We start from the raw sequence: 21,589 nt of genomic DNA on the forward strand, positions 1-21,589 counted from the left end.
TCAACTGAGAAAAATAAAAAGCGTTTTCAACAGAGCGCCTGCCGTCTTCAGCTGGCTAAAAAGGCTTTGGTGGACACGCGGACTTAGTGTTACATGTAACCAGTTAAAGTCAACATGAAATGCCATTCATATCCAATTTTTTTTTAATAACTTCCTAAATAAATTCTTATTTCTCAGAGAAAAACATTAGTACACGGCAAAAAATAAAAACAACGATTACTGGAGTATATTCTACAAGAAAATACTATTTCTTTCTATTTCAAAATGTTATGAAATAACATGAAATACACAAAAAAAAAAAAAAAAAAAAAAGATGCTCAAGAAACATTTCTGATCATTATCAATGTTAAAAACAGTTGTGCTGCTTCATATTTTTGTGGAAACCATGACAAATTAATAGAAAGTAGAAAGATTAATAGAAAGTTCAAAAGAACAGCATTTATTTTGAAATAAATAAAAATTATTTATCAATTTTATGCATTATATGTAGTATGGAGTATATAAAGCAGTGGTGGATTATGAAAATAATGTACACTGATGAACTATTCACTATACATTCATTTTGATTTCATGTTGACTTTAACTCTTGTTAGTGATTGATCAACACTGATTTTCTCTTAAGGTTAGCGTCAGTAAAACTCAGTGTAGGTGAGTAGATCAGTCCTGGTGAACCCGCTCAGCTAATTACGAACCGTAAGACCTCATGAAGTAGTTCAAAATAAAACAGCAAACTTCAGTAGTCTATGCACTTCAGCCAGTGTGTGTGTGTGTGTGTGTGTGTGTGTGTGTGTGTATTTACAGGCTTGAGTGATCAAACAGTCGTGGCTCTGCTGTGCTGCAGTGCGAGCGGTGAATACTCTTTGAAGCGGACGCAGAGTTTGCCGCGTGTCCATGGGTTTTGTAGCGTGAGCGGGCAGAAATCGTCCTGTAGCCATTTCTCTCTGTCCTCCACCAGCAGAACCAAGCCGAAGTGCTCGAGCTGCTCGCTGTCATACACACACACCTCAGAGGTGCAGGACGGGTATCCGCACTGACCCGGGGCACAGGTGCACTGCTGCGCTGCTTTCTGCAGGTGATGGCACACGGCGTTGATCTCCTGGACCACCAGACGAACCATCTCTTTGGCCGACGTCTCTGGAGTCACGCGTAACTACAAACACAGACACAAACATATGAAGTCAGCAGACTAAACAATCTGTTTAGTAAACTGGAGTAAACAATGGTTAGGTTTCTTAATGCTCAAATATAATAACTCGAAACTTTACAATAAGCAGAACATAATTGAGAGTTTAAAATTTCTATTTAATTTCTTAATTTGAATAGAGATAGCAAACAGGATGCAGAATCATATTATATTATAAAACCAATTATATGTAATATAATAATATATAATAATAATATTTTAAATTAGATTCTATTTTTATATTAATCACATTGATTTTAGTTAAAGTTTATTACATTTTGTTGTGTTTTATTTACTAGTTTTATTTAGTTTTAATTATTTTAGTGCATTAAGTTAAACTAAATGAAAATGAGAAATGTCACCTTGGAAAATAGCTGAAATAAAATAAGTTTAATTTTTTTATATTTTATTTTATTTCAGTTAACATTATTTTATTTAAAGTAGCACTTTTTATGCTTTTCGTTTTAGTTAACTATATAATATAATATAATATAATATATAATATAATATAATATAATATAATATAATATAATATAATATAATATAATATAATATAATATAATATAATATAATAAGAATTAATATTATATAATAAGAATTAAATTTATATTATTATTTATTATAATTTTGTAATATTTTGAATACTTCCAAAAACATTAGATGATATTAATAAAAATTATTTGAAATGCCACCTATATAAATGTAATTAATTTATTTTTTTTTGTATACCTATTAAGCATTTAATTAAATGGTACATATTTATATCCATATTTATGTATATAATAATAAATAATAAGAGATAATAGACAATGATAAAAAAAACACTTAATTTCCAAGAATGCTAGAATTTAGTAAATATAAGCTATACATTGAAACGAAAAGAGGTCAAATAAAAGTGTATTATTTTATTAAAATATTTTAAATGTATTTAATAAATATAATTTAATTTTTAAAATTATTTTTATTTAAAAAAAAAAACAATATGACAGGCGTTTAGTGGTTGTGAATGGCATTTTAAATGTTTGCATTAATTATTTTGACAGTACTGAACTTTAGTGAAAGTTCAGAGAAACATATCTAAAGGGTAAATCAGTGAATAAACAGACATAATTAATTAAAATATAGTGAAACAACTGAAACTCCTATGTGGGTGTTATTCAGTTTCTTTAAACTGAATTCCTCTTACTGTCATTTCTATTCAAATTCCAATACAACTTCCTGTAGGGCCAGTGACATTTATATACACACTAAAGCACCCTGAGTTTTATTCAGCACTGTGATGATTAATGTATCAGCTCACACACACACACACACACACTCACTTTGACACTGGTGTCTTTGGGTAACCCTGTGCGGTATTGTGGGTAAACTCTCAGTGTGCTGTGGCACGGCCGGTGAGGGGAACCGGCCGAGAGTCGCTGGACGCCGCTGTCCTCTGATAGGGCTCGCACAGGCACGGGGCGGGGCTCGGGGGCAGGGAAGCAGAGGTCTAAGGAGGAGGGGCGTGTCCAGCAACTCTGATTGGAGGAGCTGGCGGGTGTGGTTGGCATGGAGACGGGAGGCGGGTACTCCAGACTGCTGGTGCGGATGCACAGCGCCGTTCTCTTCTCGGTGACCCGCAGCAGCTCGATCTGACGGCTCGGCAGGATGAAGTCGCTATCAAACGCGCTCATGTGCTCACGTCTGCTCATCCCTCCTCCAGTCTGCAGCACGTCCGGCTGCGAGGATCGAGGCGAGGACTGCGAGGAGGAGGAAGGGTGTGTGGACGTTAAGGATCTGAAGCTGGTCGGAGACGGTGGAAGCAGGTCCAGTTCTCTGGTGCTCTGGACCACACTGGAGCTGTACTCGCTATCAGTGGTGAGGAACACCTCCGATGAGTTATCCTCGTCTGACAGACCATGGGAATCTGGGGAAAGCCAGAAAGAGAGGCTTCTTAAAAGAACAGTTCACTTAAAATGAACATTTTGCCATTATTTACTCACCTTTAAGTTATTCCAAACCTGTATGCTGTTATAGTCAAGCTCAAAAAATGATGAAAGAAAGTATTACAAAAGACAAACGAGGAACAGACCCCAGTTTAAGTTATTATTTATTGATCATTTTACCCCTGACTATTTTTTATTTTATATACGGGAATATAGTGCATTGGTTGTATGAACAACTTTCATGATTTTTTTTTTTTGGTGTTTTTGTCCTTTTATACTTTTCGGACCTTATATCCCATAGTCACTGGAAAGAACTGTAAATAAAAATTATATATTTTATTAAATACAAATTTAATGAATTTTATAACATAAAATAAATAGAAATAAATGATTATTTTGTGTTCTACAGAAAAATAACAGCATATAGATTTGGAATGACACGACGGTAAAACAATAATGAGACAATTTTCATTTATAAGAAAATTATAGTTACTTTTTACAAATAATATAATTAAATAACATTTTGCTTTAAAAACAAAAAGTCTACAATTACAGTCAAACTCTCAGTGTTTCTGTAAGATGACTTAACTGTATCTTAATTGATCATATCAATAAACTATAGCTTGTTTTAATATAGGGCTGCATGATTAATCAAATTAAAAACAAAATTGCAATATGGCAAATCTCAAAGAATGCGATTTAATTAAATTTTTCTTAAATATTATGTTTTTGTTTTACAGTAAAAAGATTACAATATATTAAAGCATTAAATTGTGATCATACAATATTGTAATATTTCTTATTTTTTGTTTCATTTTGTAATTTTTAATGAATAATGATAATTAATATTATTATTTAGCCATATATAATCACTACATTTCTGCATGGCAATACAGAGATTTGGCTGAAAATAAAAGCTTGGGAGTCTGATGTATGTAATTCTAAACCCATAAACAGTAAAACATTCAAAACGTTATCCATTAATGTCAAACTGATCTTGTAGCTCCACTGTATTAAACGATCTGATGACGTGACACCTGCAGCACGGTCGGGTGATTCAGTGATCTGTACAGCTCAGCGCTCTCTCTCACCGTTGTGTTTGCGTGTGCTCTCTGGTGACGGGGTCGGTGAGGGCAGGTAGTCCACCTGAGAGGAAGTGGAAGCTGGCTTTTCTGGAATACTCTCTTTGGAGAAGTCTATAATGCAGCCCAGACTCACTCCAGAGTTCTGATGCTTATACCGGGCCGACTGGAGGACCACCATCCACCGCGCATCACGCCACAGCTCCTCCAGATGCTGAAAGGGAACACATAAACATTATATTCACATCTGAACTCACAACACAACAGCTGCATTTAAAATCGTGTTTTTCTGGGTACCTTGGTGGCATTTGTGTTGTTGAACCAGATTTTAACTTAAACTTTAAAATTTAATTAACCCATGAGGTTTATACAATCTATATTATATGTGACCCTGGAGCACAAAAGCAGTCTTAAGTCTCTGGGGTATATTTGTAGCAATAACCAAAAATACATTGTATGGGTCAAAATTATTGATTTTTATTTTATGCTCAAAATCATTAGGATATTAAGTAAAGATGATGATCCATGAAGATATTTTGTAAATTTCCTACTGTAAATATATCAAAATGTAATTTTTGATTAGTAATATGCATTGCTAAGAACTTCATTTGGACAACTTTAAAGGCGATTTTTTTCGATATTTAGAAATATTTGGAAAGATTATTTTATTCAGCTTTCAGATGGGGTATAAACATTTTTTTAAACAAAATTCATACTTTTTTTCAGTAATGATCTATTAAAATGATCAAAAGTGACAAAAACAATCTGAAGTATATATTAACTTTAAGTTGCTTACTAATAATTATGTCTCCTGATCAAATCAACAAATAAATGCACATGAAACATTGATTCAATTATTGCATTATTTGAGAATTAAGAGACTGCGGCAGCGTTTATTCACAGGTAATTCAAGGTTGACTGTGTTTAAATTATTTTCTATTTATCATTTTTTCAGAAATACTCACCACAAGATAAAGGCTTGTTTTTGAAAAAAAAAAAAAAACATGCAAATAAAATATTACATAAGATATTTAATATTAAGAGATTATGGAAAAAATTAACACCTTATACAGTGTTGCTTCCTAATTAAACTGATCTTTTTATATATACTTAGATATTTTATCTGAACAATTAGAAAAAAATACTCATTAAAAATAGGCTTTTTTGCAGTGTATGTAGTTCAGTGGGAGACTGTCAAACATCAATCTTAAATGTCTTAAATTCAGACGTCTCAGCACACTGGTCACACGGGATGATTTTCAGCTCTGCGTCTATTAAAGATGATACTGTAAATGCCTCAGTTGAACAGTTTGTTCTGATTTTTATTGCAGGTTTACTGTCATCAGTTACACCTATGAAAGCTGAACTGGAGCGGCGGGCTGCCAGTGTTAAATTGCATAGAGGACAGAAATACCTGCAAATACTCCTCAACCTGCTGATGTCTCTGCTTGGCAGCGAAGTGCTCGGACTCAGAGAACGCCTCACGCAAAGTCTGCTGGGACATCAGGGACTCCAGAGCCAGCAGAGCCGACACGCGGCAGTACAAGCCGATGAAACTGGGGCAGTAGGCCTCGAAATGAACTACACAGACAGAGAGTGAGAGCACGGCGGGGGACGGGACAGAAGATACGTGTGTGTGGATGTGTTTATGGTGTGTGGTCTCACCTAACTCAAAGATCTGCAGCGGCAGGGTGAGGAATCCAGAGCGCGGCGAGCAGAGATGGTTCTGTCCGGGCGGTGAACACACCTCCTCACACGGAGGGAGGAGCAACAGGAAGGACACGCCCCCTCCCAACTCAACCACCTCCTTCACATACACACGGAAATCCTGCGCCTGATATATGAGGAAAAGGAGAGATGTTAGTATTTGCAGTATCATAGGTTCTCTTAAGAACCTTTTTATTTTTATTTTTTGCTGTATAGGGATATATAGAATATGCTTTTGGAAATTAAACTAGTTCTTCATTCTACATTGTTCTGATTTTAATGGTTTAGGTTTTCATTCATCAGACTCTAATGTACTATTTGTGGTACATTATTTAAAGGGATTTATACTTGTATGTTGCAAGGATGCATTAAATTAATCAAAAGTGACAGTAAAACACTATTTGCTGTAAATTCTGCCCATTTTTGGGTAGAAAATATGACTTTTATTCATAAAGGATGTATTAAATCGATCAAAAGTGACAGTAAAACACTATTTGCTGTACATTTCGACAATTTTTTGAAGAAATTCAAACTTTTTTTCAGATAGGACAGATTAAATTCATCAAAAGTGACAGTAAAACACTATTTATGGTAAATTAAGGCCTTTTAAAAAAAAAAGAAATTAATACTTTTATACAGAAAGGATGCATTAAATCAGTCAAAAGTGACAGTTAAACAATATTTAAAGTACATTATGACACGTTTTTAAAGAAATTAATACTTTTATTCAGTAAGGAAGCATTAAATTAATCAAAAGTTACAAAAAAAAAACACTATTTTCAGTAAATTATGGCTCCTTTTTAAAATAAATGAATATTTTATTTTCTACTTTTAATAAATTGATCAAAAGTGACAGTGAAATATTATTTGTTGTACAGCATGACACTTTTCAAAAGAAATGAATACTTTCATTTAGAAAGGATCTATTAGATTTATCAAAAGTGACAGTAAAACATTATCTGCCGCAAATTTTAACCTTAACTTGTTTATTAGTAATTATGACTACTTATCAAATCAATTAATACACATGAAGAACTGATTGTTGTTGTTTGTGATTACTGATTGTGATTTAGAAAGAATCAAATTAAGACTGATTCCCTAATGAATATATATATATATATAGACTATTAGAGTTTGTTTTCCAAAAAAAAAAAAAAAGAAATTCAGATTTCTACTTTTTAAAAAAAAATCACATTTAATTCAGTGTTACTTGTCAATTCTTTGTAATTATTTGTGAAATTTACTACCATTTTCAGTGTAGAATTATTTTTTTCTTTTTTCATTTACACACAAAACATGCAAAACAGTCTAGCGGGCAAGCGTTTCATCTGTGTCGTGTGTAAATGTGTGCATTTGATACTGTGTGGCCCTGATTTACTAAATTCCCACATAAATGGCAATAATCTGCTTGTGCAATCAAGCTAATTGTGTGTCTGTGTGGAAGTGTGAATGCACAAACCTGGCGGTTGGGAATGTTGATGTAGGCGAGTAAATCTTTGGCAGCGGTCCATAAGTCCAGTAGGAGGCGATGTGGAGCGCTCTGGACATCGTCACACACCTTCGCGCTGTCCTCCAGCGAACTCAGCGACTGCAGCCACTGCCATTCTTCCCTATGAAAAAAAAAACACATATAATAACTACACACATATATAAAGGCATCCGCATGTATAACACAACCATAACCACGTCATACCTGGAGACGTGGCCATTGTCTCGTATTTTGACGTGGCACAACACGTTTGGGTGTTTGTGTGACACGAGCATCCTGATCTGGTCCACTGAGGTGTAGAGCTTCAGATATCCCAGATACAGGCCCGGAGACAGACACTTCCTGCTGCGCCGGTGATACGCCAGCTTCTCCTGCACACCAAGAGCTCATTATTAAACACGAATCTTATGAAACCTGTCAAGATCGAAATTCATCCCAAAACAAGTGAAATAAACATGACATGTTATTACTGCTTCTCTGGAGTACTTCTTTCTGATTGGTTATTCATGGTAAAATATTTCTGAATATGTGAATAACTGACCGTTCACCTGGGAAAAGTGTGTTTTGTACAAGCTGTGCTCGCATTCTGCAAGCAAATAAAATAATCTCAACTCATATCAGCCATTTCAACTTTTTCCTTTACATCCATGTACATATTGTTTTGATTAAGCAGGAAAATGTACAGCTGAATGGACGTTATTGCAAAATAAAAACCAGGACTGATTTTTTTTTTAATTTTTTTATTCTTATTACTATAATGTGAGATAGGCAGATAGATATATAGATAGATATATATATAGATAGATAGATAGATATATATATAGATAGATAGATAGATGAACGATAGATCGATATAGAACGATAGATAGATAGATAGATAGAAGATAATAGAATAGGATAGATAGATAGATACTCGATAGATTCGATTTATAGATAGAGAACGATAAGATAGATAGATTAGGAGATAGATAGATAGTAGATAGATAGATAGATAGATATAGATAGATAGAAAGATAGATAGAGCAGCTAGATAGATAGTGGGGGGGGGGATTACAAAGATAATAGATGAACGGATTAGATAGATAGATAGATAGAAACGATAGGTAGATAACGATAGATAGATAGATAGATAGAAGCTAGATAGAAGATAGATAGATAGTAGATAGAGATGATAGATAGATAAGATAGATAGATAGAACGATAGATCGCATAGATAGATATATAGATAGATAGATAGATAGATAGATAGATAGAACGATAGATAGATCGATAGATAGATAGAGAGATAGGATAGAAAGATTAGATAGATAGCACGAGAGATAGATAGAACGATAGATAGATAGATAGATAGCTAGATCGAGATAGATAGCTAGATAAGATAGATACGATTAGATAGATAGAACGATAGATAGACTTAGATAGATAGATAGATAGATAGATAGATAGATAGATAGATAGATAGATAGGTGATAGATAGATAGATAGAAAGATAGATAGATAGAACGCTAGATAGATAGAGCTAGATAGATAAGATAGATAGATAGATCGATAGAAGATAGATAGATAGACGATAGATGATGATAGCAGATAGATAGATAAATAGATAGATAGACAGATAGTCAGACAGACAGATAGATAGACAGATGATAGATAGATAGATTGATAGAGACAGATAAATAGACAGAATGAAAGTACGAAAGAACATACAACAGATAGATAGATAGATAGATAGATAGATAGATTAGATAGCTGACGATAGATAGATAGATAGATAGATAGATAGATAGATAGATAGATAGATAGATAGATAGATAGATAGATAGATAGATAGAGAAGATAGTACAGTAGTACAGTATTATGCATATCATGGTATATTGTTGAAATACTTTTCATTTAAGCGGATTTATAAAATATATAACAGTGATAAGATATATAATTATAATTGTAATTTATATTTTATATAATATATCTATAATTTATATAAAAAAAATAAATAAAAAAATAAAAAAACAATGGTAGTGAGGACAAGATGGGTTTAATTTGAATGAAAATACTGTTACAATCCAAACAACTTAAATAATGTCTTCATAATCGGCTTCTTTTTTTTTATTCAAAATTTTAATTTCCTATTTTTCTTTTGATTTTGAGGTGAAATACGACTTCAAATTCATTGCACAAGATATACAGTGTCTGGAACATTCTGTGTGTAGTCTGAATGATATAGAATGGAAAAATAGGCAAACACTCACACACACACACACACAGTAGTGGTTTTTGGCACGGGTGACCGGGGCAGCCGCCTGGGGTGGCATTTTTTCATGATACATGGGGGGCGGCACGAGCAGTTAAAAAAATAAATAAAAATCCTCTGCGCCGCCATCATTTCACTGTGTGGGGAATTGGCATATTGGCGCCCCTGCTTGCTGAGAAGGTGCCGTGCACAGAAGCTGTGTGAGAAAGTGAAAGAGGAGCGAGGTGCAGCGCGGGGGACAGTTCACCTCTGGGTCTCTCCCAAATGGAACGGACAAGGGGGGAATTAGCGGGCTAAAGTCACACCTCAACTTTCTTCCAAATAATGCACATTTTATTCATAATATTATAAATACAAGCCTACAGTATAGTGCACATTTTTGTTTTTCTGAATTGTGTGAAATGGCTAATAAAAACAGGTAATACAAAACGATTATGTGTTTTTCAAATGTTCTAATAAAGGATTTTTGCAATTGAGAAATATAATTTTCTCTTTCACTTATGTTGTTATAATAAAATATAACTGTTTGTGCAGAATTATGTGTTTTGTTTTTTGTTTTTTTTTGGGGGGGGGGGGTGCTCAAAGGGGGTCTTCAATGTAGGACCGCCACTGCACACACACACAAACACACACAAACACACACACACACACACACACACACACACACACACACACACACACACACACACACACAGAGAGGTATGAAGAACTTCCTGCAATAGCCTGAAATTGACCCATGTTTATCATTTCTAAACTATTTGACTGACTCTGGAGCCATGTGGTTGTTGAGCTGTGGAACCACTTTCACCAAACACACACCCACACACACACACACACACACACACACACACACACATACAGCTTCACCGCAGGGAAAATCTGAGCCACTCAGACAAAACATCATTTTGACACTGAGGCTGATGCTCCAAACACACGATCAGCGGCGGGTGAAGTGTTTACAGCACTCAGACTAAATCATCAGCTGAACAATGCTACTGTTATACTCCCACAATTCACAGCACTCCAGGAACAAAAGAGAGGAATACAGAAGCTAGCAGCTGCTATATGTTTTTTCCCCACTGATTTTTTTAAGCCCTGGCCTCATTCACTTTATATAAGAGCCTGAAACCTGTTGAGTTAAAGCATTCATTCACCCAAAAATAAAAATTGTGTCATTTTCTCTCTCCAAAGTTGTTTCAAATTCATATTGCTTTCTGAATCTGAATACACTGCAACAAAAGGAGTCGTGCCAGGCTTGACGTCAATAATGAGACACTAGAAAGTCAATGATGATGTTTGACGTCAAACTGGGCACGACGCATCCAAATTGTATGAATTCAGAAGTTTGGACACACTAGACTGAATTTATGGTTCTCATTATTCTAAAAATGGGTTTGGAAACACTACGACTTTTAAATGTTTTTAATGAAGTCTCTTCTGCTCACAAAGGCTGCACTGAAGTGCTCAAATATACAATAAAAACTCTAATATTGTGAAATATTATTACAATTTAAAATAACCTTTTCTATTTGAATATATTGTGAAATGTAATAGATTGCTGTGATCAAAGCTGAATTTTCAGCATCATTGTTCCAGTCTTCAGTGTCACATGATCCACACATTTGATAATAACATTATGTTTCTTGAGCAGTAAATCATTATATTAGAATGATTTCTGAAGATCATGTGACACTGAAGACTGGAGTAATGATGCTGAAAATACAGCTTTGATCTCAGAAATAAATTACATTTTACAATATATTCAAATAGAAAACAGTTATTTCAAATTGTAATAATATTTCACAATATTACTGTTTTTGCTGTATTTTTGATTTAATAAATGCAGCCTTGGTGAGCATTAAAGACTTCATTAAAGTAAGAGTGGTTTTTTTTATTTATTCCAGCATTGATCATGTTGCTAGAAGTGAGCAGTTGGCGTAACTGTGACACACTGATGCACCAGTGTTTTAGTGTTTAAAGCACTCACATGCAGTGTGGTGAGAAGTGTCTCCAGTGCGCTGGGCTCGTCTGATGAGGAAGACCTGCGCTGCAGCTGGAATTTACTGACGGGAATCCAGCGTACGCCTTCCAGCGGCGCGCATGCGCTCATGTCCTTCATCAGCACCAACACCGCGTTACCGTGTTTATCCTTGATGGGCTCAAAATACACCTGCCCGAGATCCACCGTGCCAAGAAGAGCCTGCACAACAAACCAAACTTTACCTCAGGATACTGTATATGTTACAGGTGTACATAAATCAGTTTGATTGCAATTCTTTACTAAACGATGCAAATTATTTTGGTTATTTTGATGGATTTTTACGTCCCCAGTGCCTCTAGACTTCACCTGTAGCTGTGCAGCTGCCTGCAGCAGTCTGAGGCGCGTCTGAAGCGTGCAGGAACTGGAGGCGTGTGCAGGACTGATGCACTGCTGCATCCAGGTGAGCTCCTCCCACAGATGTGACACCTGTCAACGCACGTCACCATGGAGACCATGTTTAATATTCAAATGTTGATACTCTATAATGCGGTGCAAATTAGTGAATCAGTTTTGGTGCAATGAAAGATTTCATATTTAAGTGGATTGCAACATTAATCTCCTTATCTTTAACGATGTGAACTACATTTACAATGTGTTATATTTAGTGCTGTCAAAAGATTAATCGCTTTCAAAATAAAAGTTTTTTTTTTACAGGATATATGTGTGTGTACTGCATTTATTTATTATGTATTTATAAATACACACATATACATGTATACAATATATCTAATAAAATATGTTGTTTATATATTAACTACATTAATTAATAATATACATTTTATGAATATACATATATGCATGTAAATACATGTAAATATTTTCAAAATATATACAGTATGCACACATATATTATCTAAACAGAAACATTTATTTTGGATGTGATTAATCGCAATTAATCATATGCCAGCAATACTTATATTTAATCAAAATGATACATTAATTACATAAACTGTTATTATATAAATATATTGTTATTATATCTATTTATATGTGAGGTTCTTTGAGTGATTTTTAAAAAAGCAAAGTATTTTTAAAAACTACACACACACAAACACACACATATATTTACACACACACAGAAAATAATATAAAAATTTTATATTACATTTTAACATTATTTTTATTTATATATTTTTTTATTTTTTAACAATGTGAAATAAGTTTAATACATTAGTTATACTTAATCAAAACTATACATAAATTATACAAATTGTTATATACATTTTTTTATATTATATATAATTATTAATATATAGATAGATAGATAGATAGATAGATGTTATATATTTATATTATATTTAGTTTTTATATTACATTTCTTTTATATTGCCAGTATAAAATTAAATGATTAAAATACACAAAATATTTCAATTATTTATTTATTTTGTAAATATTTATTTTAATTATTTAAAAAAATAAATAAATATAAAATACATTTTACATATATACATATGTTTACTATTGTATTTTTAGAGCTGCTTTACAGCAGAATTGATGTTTTTCTTTGCATCAATTATAATGCTAACAATTATATATAATAACAAATACATTTATTTAAACAAAAAAAAGTAAAACTAAACTACTGGAAATACACCTCACCAAACCAGACCTATTACAAAAGCTTTGACTGGTTATCACGAGAAGGTTCAACAGAGTGATTTGGTTGCGTGCAACACTTTGTTACCTTTGTAAACCAGAGTAAATCCTGCGCGTGACAGCTGCACGAGTCGTCCACCTCGACGACGGGCAGCTGATCCTCTGGAGTCACCAGAACGTTTTCATCTTTATAAAATATACAGGCCAGATAAAGGCCTCTACAGAGAGGAAGAGAGAAAGTCATAGACAATGCAAGATATGATGTGTTGAGAGCGTTCAAGACTGCAGCAGGCATTTTCTGATGATGTTTTCTCTCACCTTTTCAGATTTTTGACAAATTTGCTGGTGGCCTGGAAGAGATGCCTCAGGCTTTTAGACACAGAGTGTTTCCTGGTGTTTATCGAGGCTTTACATTGTTCTAAACACACAGAGAGGTCAGACGTGTCAAATGCAGCACAGACATTCATGTAGAGGAGTTCAGATGTGCAGTTTTAGCTTTAAGATGAACTGATAACTCACTAATAGTATTTGCTTTTCAATATTAATAGCTGTTGCTTTTTAACTTTAACTTGAATATTCATAAGGATGCAGATTAGAGCCATTAATGAATATGAAGTGAATATAAAACACTAGTGATTGAAATAGAATAAAATGCATAGCTTTTTGACATACTGCCAAAAATAGCAATTACTGTAATTAAATAATTATTTTAATTAATAACTTAATCCAATAAAGTAAAAGTCTTATTTTTAAACAAAATAAAAATTATTTTAGTGAATTGCGATGTAATTTTTATAACAATTAAGCACTTGTAAAGTATACTTTTGTTGTACAGAATGTAATTTATGCTGATTTTAACAAAAAAAATAAACATCGTCTTATGACAGGATGATTTGCATTAAGGCATTCTAATAATAAAATAAGATTAGTTTTTCCATACAGTGATGAGAAAAGGAGTTTAAATGTGTTTAACTGTTGTAAAAATAATGCAAATAGATAAATAAATAAAAAGTACCATGATAGCACTGTTAGTGTATTATTCAGTGGCGGAAACAGGCTTGCATGGTGAAGATGCTGCCAATGTATCTAAAGGCCCTTTTCTAGTTTAATTGGAGTCTAAAGAGACAGGAACGAGCAGGTGGTGATTTCCTCACAGAGTATGTGATCACACGCACCGCTGTGCTTTACTCCCTGCAGTCGAGTCAAATGCATCTCCTTTAACTCCCAGTAAAATAAACCCTGAGCGCTGATGCACTAAAAACAACAAACAGGACCCCCGGCATCGCACCGCAGACACCCACACGCTCCAGCCCTCTGAATCATTCACTCAGCATTTGTTTTAAAGCACTGTAATGTTAGTGGTGGCGGTGACTCGCTGTGAATGAGGAGGGTTTCATTCAGGTCCAGTGTGAGTAAGTGTTTACCGTGGCAGGCACAGTGACGGTGCGCCCCTTTGATTTGCCCCAGGAGCTGCTCTAACTCCTCTTTCAGACCCTGCTGGCGGGGGGGAAGACCGTCCACCTCCCTCCAGCCTACAGAAACACAGAGAGAGATAAGAACCAGTGCATTGTGGGTAAAAAAAACAACAACAGATGCATATGAAAAAGTCTGACAAAGGTCTTTCAAAGCCGTGGGAGGCTGGTTGCTAGGGTTGCTATTTTGTTGTGGGTGGTTGCTAGGTGATTTCCTATGGTAACTGTTGTTTACCCATGTAAAGGCTGCCACCACAATGCTAAAGTATTGCTAGGATGTTGTGGGTGGTTGCCAGGGCATTGCTAGGTTGTTGCTATAGTGTGGGTGGTTATTAAAACATTACTAAAGTGCTCTGGGTGGTTGCTAGAGTGTTGAAAGAAGGTTCAGAAGACATTGCTTGGTGGTTTTTCCTTCTTCCATTTAAAAAAAAATTCTCTGTCCACATGAAAACGCAAAAGCATGCTATGAAGCTGTCAAGAGCATGCCAAGCCAACAGGTGGCGATATAATCTCAACTGTAAAGCCATGTTGGCCAATCAGAAGCCTGAAAAAGTTTACAGTAGGCAGAGATAACAGAGCATGCTCTGACATCACAAGCCAAAATCTCCGGTTTCGCTTTCTATCATTTTCACCCTGGCAGGAGTTTTCGAAAATGTGTTTCAAAAAGGGTGTTGCTAGAGTATTAAAGGAGGTTGCTATGGTGTTATGGGTGTTTACACAGTCATTACTAGGCTGCTCTGGGAAGTTGCTAGGGTGTTGAGAGAGGATGCAAGGGCAATTCCTGTGGCAGTGGTTGTTAAGGCATTACTAGGGGGTTCTAGGATGTAACTAAAATATTCTGTGTGGTTGCTAAGGTGTTACTAAGGTGTGGTGTTAGGGTGTTCTGGCTGGTTGTTAGGGTGTTGAAGAAGGTTGCCATGCCACTGCTTTGTAGTTGCTATGGTGTTTAGGGTAGACAAACTCTATGTGATTATGTAATGTGTGTACGCTAATCTGTCAGTAAATCATTCAGTATTGGCCTTCTATACCTGCATCAGGCGCACACACACACACACACACACACACACACACACGCTCTCTTGGGACAGTAAACAGGACGATGTTCTGATAGTGTGTTGGTTGCAGGCCGGTTCCTGAGGAAGCAGGGAAAACATGGACACTCTATTCCGGGAATGTCTAACACAGACCCTCTCTTCAGCCCGGCTAACCTCACGAGAGTGTGTGCACGCATGCATTATGAAAGAGATAAGCGAGTGTGAAAAAGGACGCAAACTTGATGTAAATAAGAGAAAATGAGTCAAAATAATTTCTGTGTGTGCCCGTAAAATGGCGTGTGTATGTGAGCATGAATTGTAGAGGGAGACAACAAGTGTGTGTGAGAGTGTGTGTGTGTGTTTGAGTTGGTGCATAAGAGCCGTTCTGTCTGCGACTTTACAGCTTCTCACAGCCATGCAAATATTTCCAGAGGGAGTCGAAATGGAAAACACAAACACACACATTTAAATTAGCATGCTCAAAACACACACACACACACACACACTTGACGTAAAAGAGCCCTGAAATCTGTGGGAGAAAAGGAGGGCTTGTCCTCACAAACATAAAAATGAGGACAGAAGACATAACGTACAAAAACACAGATACATAATCTCATACGCACAAACACACACACGTCATGCAACTTCTTAGAAAGCAAAACGTGACTAACATCTGTTCTGTTTGTAGTTGTTGAATGTGTGTGTGTGTGTGTGTGTGTGTGTGTTCTCACTTGAAGGTGTAGCACAAGCAGGTTCAGCTATCCGAGGTGAACTCCATCCCTTCATATTATATGCTGATACTTGGACATAACAGCATGTGCCCTGAAATGAGAGATGTTGCATTTAACACTACCTTCCACTGGGAAAGATGCAATGTGTTTCATTCATTAAAAACATTCTCTTTTTTCTTTTCAGTAGAGTTCAAATTCATCAGGTTTTTTTCATGTTTATTTTATTTATTTCTTTTTTGTCTTTTTGTTTGTTCACTTTTGTTGTTCTGACAAAACCAATAAAAATATATATTTTTATTATTATATTGTGTTGCTATAATGAACTAACAATAAAAATAAAACTATTAAAATTAGTTTTCATCAATTGAAATGAAGCTTAAATAAAACTAAATATAGAAATATGGAAAATATAGAAATGTTGCCTTGGCAACTAAATGAAATAAAATATAACATGCAGGTTGAATAAAAAAAAAAAGAAGCTAAATGGAAACATTAAAAAGAATAAATAAAAATTAAAATAAATAATTAAAATAAATTAAAAATAAAAGTTCAGAACAAAACTTAAACAATAATCTTTCTTTAGAACGTTCTCCACCTCTAAAACAACTTTTCTTTCCACCAAAGAACGTAACTGTAATATTAAAATTAATCAGTTAATATTAAAATTAATTATGATATTAAAATTAATCAAAGATATATTATAGCTTAAAGGCAGTTCACCCAAAATTAAAATTCAGAAATCATTTACTTACAAGACTTTTCCAGGTCTAGAAGCTGTTGGGGTTTTTATAGTTATTTTAGATTATTTTAATGCTTGTTTTGTCTTAATTTAAATAATTTTTTAGAGTCATCTTGCCAAGGCTCCCTAGTAGTTGAGATCCGCTGCTTTCGTAAAATGTTTGTTCTTTGATTCAGAAAACTTTCATTCATAAAACTAAAAACACGTTTCTGGGTTAAAGTGATTCACAAAGATGGAGCAGGTCACAAATAACTTCAATGTCAGGTCCGTTTCTCACACAAAGCTATCAAACGGCTTCAGAAAATCTGAAATATAGTGCACAAGCCGTATGTTGTGAAACGTTCCAGTGCTTTTTGGAGCTTGACAGCTGTGGTAATATTGTTTGCAGTTCGTTTTACTCCACATACTAACCGCTGGAAGTCCAGTGATGTCATACTGGAGCTGACTCACGTCTTCAATGACCGTCTCACCCAGTAATGGAGTAAATGAAGGAACGCTGCTCCAGCTCACTGAGACACACACAAGAAGCAGTCATTAGTCTAGCTGTATTGACTAGTTCTACCACCAGGCCATGCTGTGTCTACTAGTCACATATCATGCGGTTTCAACTGTGCTTGTTCTATACGCTGAAACAAACTGTGTCCTGGTCTATTTGTGTGCAGCTGTTTATTATAATGTGATGGCAAAATGTGAAAATGAAGGACACAGGGTAGTTTTTTGTTCACAAAGTTGGATCAGCAAATTTCTAAGATGGTCTAAGTTTGTTTGCACCACTCAGGGACCCATTAAACAACCCTAATGTCTGACAGATACTACTTTTTTTTTCTGTATATAACAGCATCAGGGTTATTATCAGCAAATAATTAACTAAATTAATTAATTAACTAAAAGTGAAGCTATTAAAACATTTTTGTTATTTGCAATACAGCTGGAATAAAACAAAATATAACTATTAGACTTAAACTAAATGAAAATTATATTTTTTTACTTTGCAACTAATTTAAATAAGTAACTTATCAGCTGCAAATAAATGAAAACTAAAACCGAAAAAAGTGTAATATTAAAAAAACACTAATAAAAATGACAAAAGCACAAATAACAAAATTACTAAAAATTAAACAAATTAAAATAAAACTGAAAATATCTAAAATAAAAGGCAATTAAAAATATTTAAAAAACTACAATAACTTACAACTACTTATTTTTACTACTTTAAAACTGAAAATATATAAAAACAAAAGGCAATTAAAAATATTAACAAAAATTTCAAATATATAATAGTGTGAATTTGGCAATGGAGTTACATGATATACGTGATACGCTGCATCATCTCGATGTAAAGAATATATTCTCTAGTTGGCCTTCAAATGGCTGATCCTCACCAGCTAGTTGACTAGTCTGTTGTGTGTGTTCATGTGTTTTAGTGGTACAATCTAAATCTTAAACCAGGGGTCAGGGGTCACTCACCGCGGTATTTGGTAATAACAGCAGAATTGTGACAGAGAGGCTCTTGGAAGTAAACTCTGAGACTGGTGCTACTGCTGACGGATAGCTGAGCGACACTGGGAGGCTCAGGAGGACCTGGAATCAACACAGAGACACACTCAGTGCCACACATGGCTGCTATAACCTCAGGTGTGTGTGTGTGTGTGTGTGTTACTTACTGGCGTGTGTGTATCCCGTCTGCATGCGCATGTAGAGGCGGAGCTTCCATTCCCAGGTTTTCAGCTGTCTCTCTCTGTTTGAGCCCTCCCCAGGCTCCTCCCCCGTCACCTGGGCAACCAGCTCTGCTATGCGATGCTCCGCCTCTTGCACCAGGGAGGCCAGGTGAGCAGCTCTGCCTTCAAGACTTAGAACTAAAGGGTACAAAAAAAAAACACACTAAACAAACACCTGCAAACATCTTATCAAATCATGAAAAGTAAATCAGAGTTTTGATTTTTCAAACTTTGTTAACCCAGAAACAGTTTTAAGTACATTTGAACCATTTCACTTCCTATTTGGAAAGTAATGACGGGAAAGGAAAAGATGTCTTGTTTTTTTTCTTTGTAAACAAAAATTGCCCTAAAATTAGCTTGTTTTCAGGATCATTCAGATTTTTACATTTTTATAAAAATTCTCCCTAAAAATGGTAAAACCGCAATGTAAAAAAAAAAAAAAAAAAAAGTATTTTTACTTGAATATGGTAATAGAAATTACATGTTTTTTTAAATCAACATACATTAATTTCAGAACAGCAAATGCTACCAAGATAATTTATAATATGATTATTTACAATAAAAATAATAATTTGGAGTTTAATTTAATTTCAGTTTTAAAAAATGCGCCAAAAATGTTTTTTTTTTTTTTTTTTTTTTGCAAAATATAATATAGAATAATATATTTTAATATGATAATATATAAAACAATAATGTAAAATTATATAATAAAATAAAATGTGCATATTTTTATATATTAAATGTAATGTTTTATTTGATTTTTTTATTATAAGATGAAATATGACTTGGACATTCGCAAACATACTACAGTGAAAACAATGATAACTATATAAAGTGGTGTTAAAACTGACATTTCGTTTTGATCATTGGTGTTGCATGCCATATCACACTGCTGCTGCCGCCGTTTGATTGAAGCAATAAGCCACTTATGCTTTATTGTAATGTACAGCATGTGGCAAACATCTGTAGATGTATGGTTTATGATTCATAAAGCGGGGCTCGTGCTGCATGTGTTTGATCACAGGGAGTGTGTACTCACAGTGGGGACTCTCTTTGGCCCCGGCTCTCAGCAGAAGTTTGGCCATGGGCACGTTGTTGGTCATGATGGCGATGTCGAGCGGCAGCAGTCCTTCACTGTTGGGGGTATTTACGTCCAGCTCCTCCAGACTGAAGGTGTTCAACAGAGACTCCACGACGTCCAGCTCCTGATGCTCCACGGCTTCAAACAGAGCTTCGTTTCCCTGGAACTAGACATGCATGCACAGATATATCTCACACACATAGAAAAATGCATGCTGTAAAACTGCAAACACAGACATGCATGAAATATACCAATGCCATTTTTGACTGAATATGATTTTTGAGTTGTAATAAGGTTCTTTGAAGGTTAAAGCATCATCAGTTGTGATTGGTTGCCTTATTCGTCAGTCATATGTAAGTGGGCGGTTCTTAGCCAGAACAAGCTGCAAAGTCAAAATTCAGTGGTCATGCAAGACTAATTTGGTTTCTATCATTGCATACTTCTTGTTGAAGTGTTTGCATCTCACCATGGTGGTTTTGTGTGAATGGTCCTTGTCCGACTGGCTCGGGAGAGCTGTATCATCCAGAACAAGGTTCGCTGTGCGGAACTTTCCAGACAGGTTTCTGTAGAGACGTCGCGCGGCGCTCGGCGGAGACGAACATGACGTGCTGGAGTATTTGCGTGGAATCAGAGGATGGGGGTCTGGAATCTGTTGAGTCATTTTGGATTCAGCCCTGAAAAAGAAATTACATCAGAAATGAGAATTTATGAGGAATAAAGAGAGATGCTGTCAGCACTGTCCTCAGGACAAAATAATAATAATAAAAAAAAGTGTTAATTGTTTTCTTTGTAGGTTATATATATTTAGTGTGCAAAAAATTTAAATACATCTATATAAAAATTGTCTTTTTTATATACAAGAAATCCACCACCAAAACATATTCAACATTTATTACAGTCTTGTTTCCATTAAATATTTCAATAACACTTTATATAATAAGGTTAAATTTTTTTATATATAAAAAGACATTTATTAACCTTAGTTAGTTTATTTCAACATTTACTAATATAATACTAAAATTTAAAGTTGTTAATATTTAACGGACCTGAGCTGACAATGTGCAAATGTATTTTATTAATTTCAGGTTAACAAATATACAGTTATTGTTTGCAAAGAAAAATAAGATTGGAAGGGACTAAAAGTTACATTTTAATCTAAAAACCTATATTGATTGAGCACTAATATTGTATACATGGATACATGGATATGAAGATTCATTCAGAGGGACTTCGGAGTTGGAAAGAGAACAAAGCACTCCAAGAACTACAACTGTCACAAATGCTCTCGTATTATGATGGAGCGTTGTCCACGTCGGATACACGTGGCCAGAAACAGGCGAACACCTCCGAGTGCTCTGATAATAACGCGGTTATTTTAACGGGCAGGTATGTGCTGTGTGCAGATAAAAGTGGGTATATTTGTGGCAGGACAGATCGGTTTCAAAGGCGGCTGATCTCCGGGCTTAAAGTTTCTCCTCTTGTGCTGAACACACGGGCTGCCGAGCGAACGGCGCGTACACTCACATGAAAGACTAGCAGA

General features: G+C 34.9%; 1 protein-coding gene across 3 annotated transcripts in view; it reads right to left on the reverse strand.

The window, feature by feature from the left end:
* Positions 1 to 316: 316 nt before the first annotated feature.
* LOC109049402 (ankyrin repeat and fibronectin type-III domain-containing protein 1-like) overlaps positions 317 to 21,589 on the reverse strand; it is a 70,868-nt gene continuing 49,595 nt past the window's right edge. Inside the window, exons 4-21 of one of the 3 annotated variants that reach the window (XM_042714786.1) lie at positions 20,516 to 20,723; positions 20,008 to 20,215; positions 18,915 to 19,106; positions 18,718 to 18,831; positions 17,662 to 17,759; positions 16,512 to 16,602; positions 14,699 to 14,806; positions 13,593 to 13,692; positions 13,363 to 13,492; positions 11,985 to 12,104; positions 11,625 to 11,837; positions 7,591 to 7,757; positions 7,357 to 7,507; positions 5,856 to 6,024; positions 5,605 to 5,771; positions 4,200 to 4,404; positions 2,506 to 3,089; positions 317 to 1,150 (exon numbers count right to left, since the gene is read on the reverse strand). In XM_042714786.1, the coding sequence (XP_042570720.1) occupies positions 812 to 1,150; positions 2,506 to 3,089; positions 4,200 to 4,404; positions 5,605 to 5,771; positions 5,856 to 6,024; positions 7,357 to 7,507; positions 7,591 to 7,757; positions 11,625 to 11,837; positions 11,985 to 12,104; positions 13,363 to 13,492; positions 13,593 to 13,692; positions 14,699 to 14,806; positions 16,512 to 16,602; positions 17,662 to 17,759; positions 18,718 to 18,831; positions 18,915 to 19,106; positions 20,008 to 20,215; positions 20,516 to 20,710 (3,351 nt within the window). In that variant the 5' untranslated portion in view covers positions 20,711 to 20,723 and the 3' untranslated portion in view covers positions 317 to 811. The remainder of the gene's footprint in view (positions 1,151 to 2,505; positions 3,090 to 4,199; positions 4,405 to 5,604; positions 5,772 to 5,855; positions 6,025 to 7,356; positions 7,508 to 7,590; positions 7,758 to 11,624; positions 11,838 to 11,984; positions 12,105 to 13,362; positions 13,493 to 13,592; positions 13,693 to 14,698; positions 14,807 to 16,511; positions 16,603 to 17,661; positions 17,760 to 18,717; positions 18,832 to 18,914; positions 19,107 to 20,007; positions 20,216 to 20,515; positions 20,724 to 21,589) is intronic. The other 2 variants (XM_042714784.1, XM_042714785.1) reach the window with 2 other exon arrangements.

The sequence above is a fragment of the Cyprinus carpio genome, chromosome A24 (assembly GCF_018340385.1).
Source record: "Cyprinus carpio isolate SPL01 chromosome A24, ASM1834038v1, whole genome shotgun sequence".
In the NCBI taxonomy this organism is placed as follows: Eukaryota; Metazoa; Chordata; class Actinopteri; order Cypriniformes; family Cyprinidae; genus Cyprinus; species Cyprinus carpio.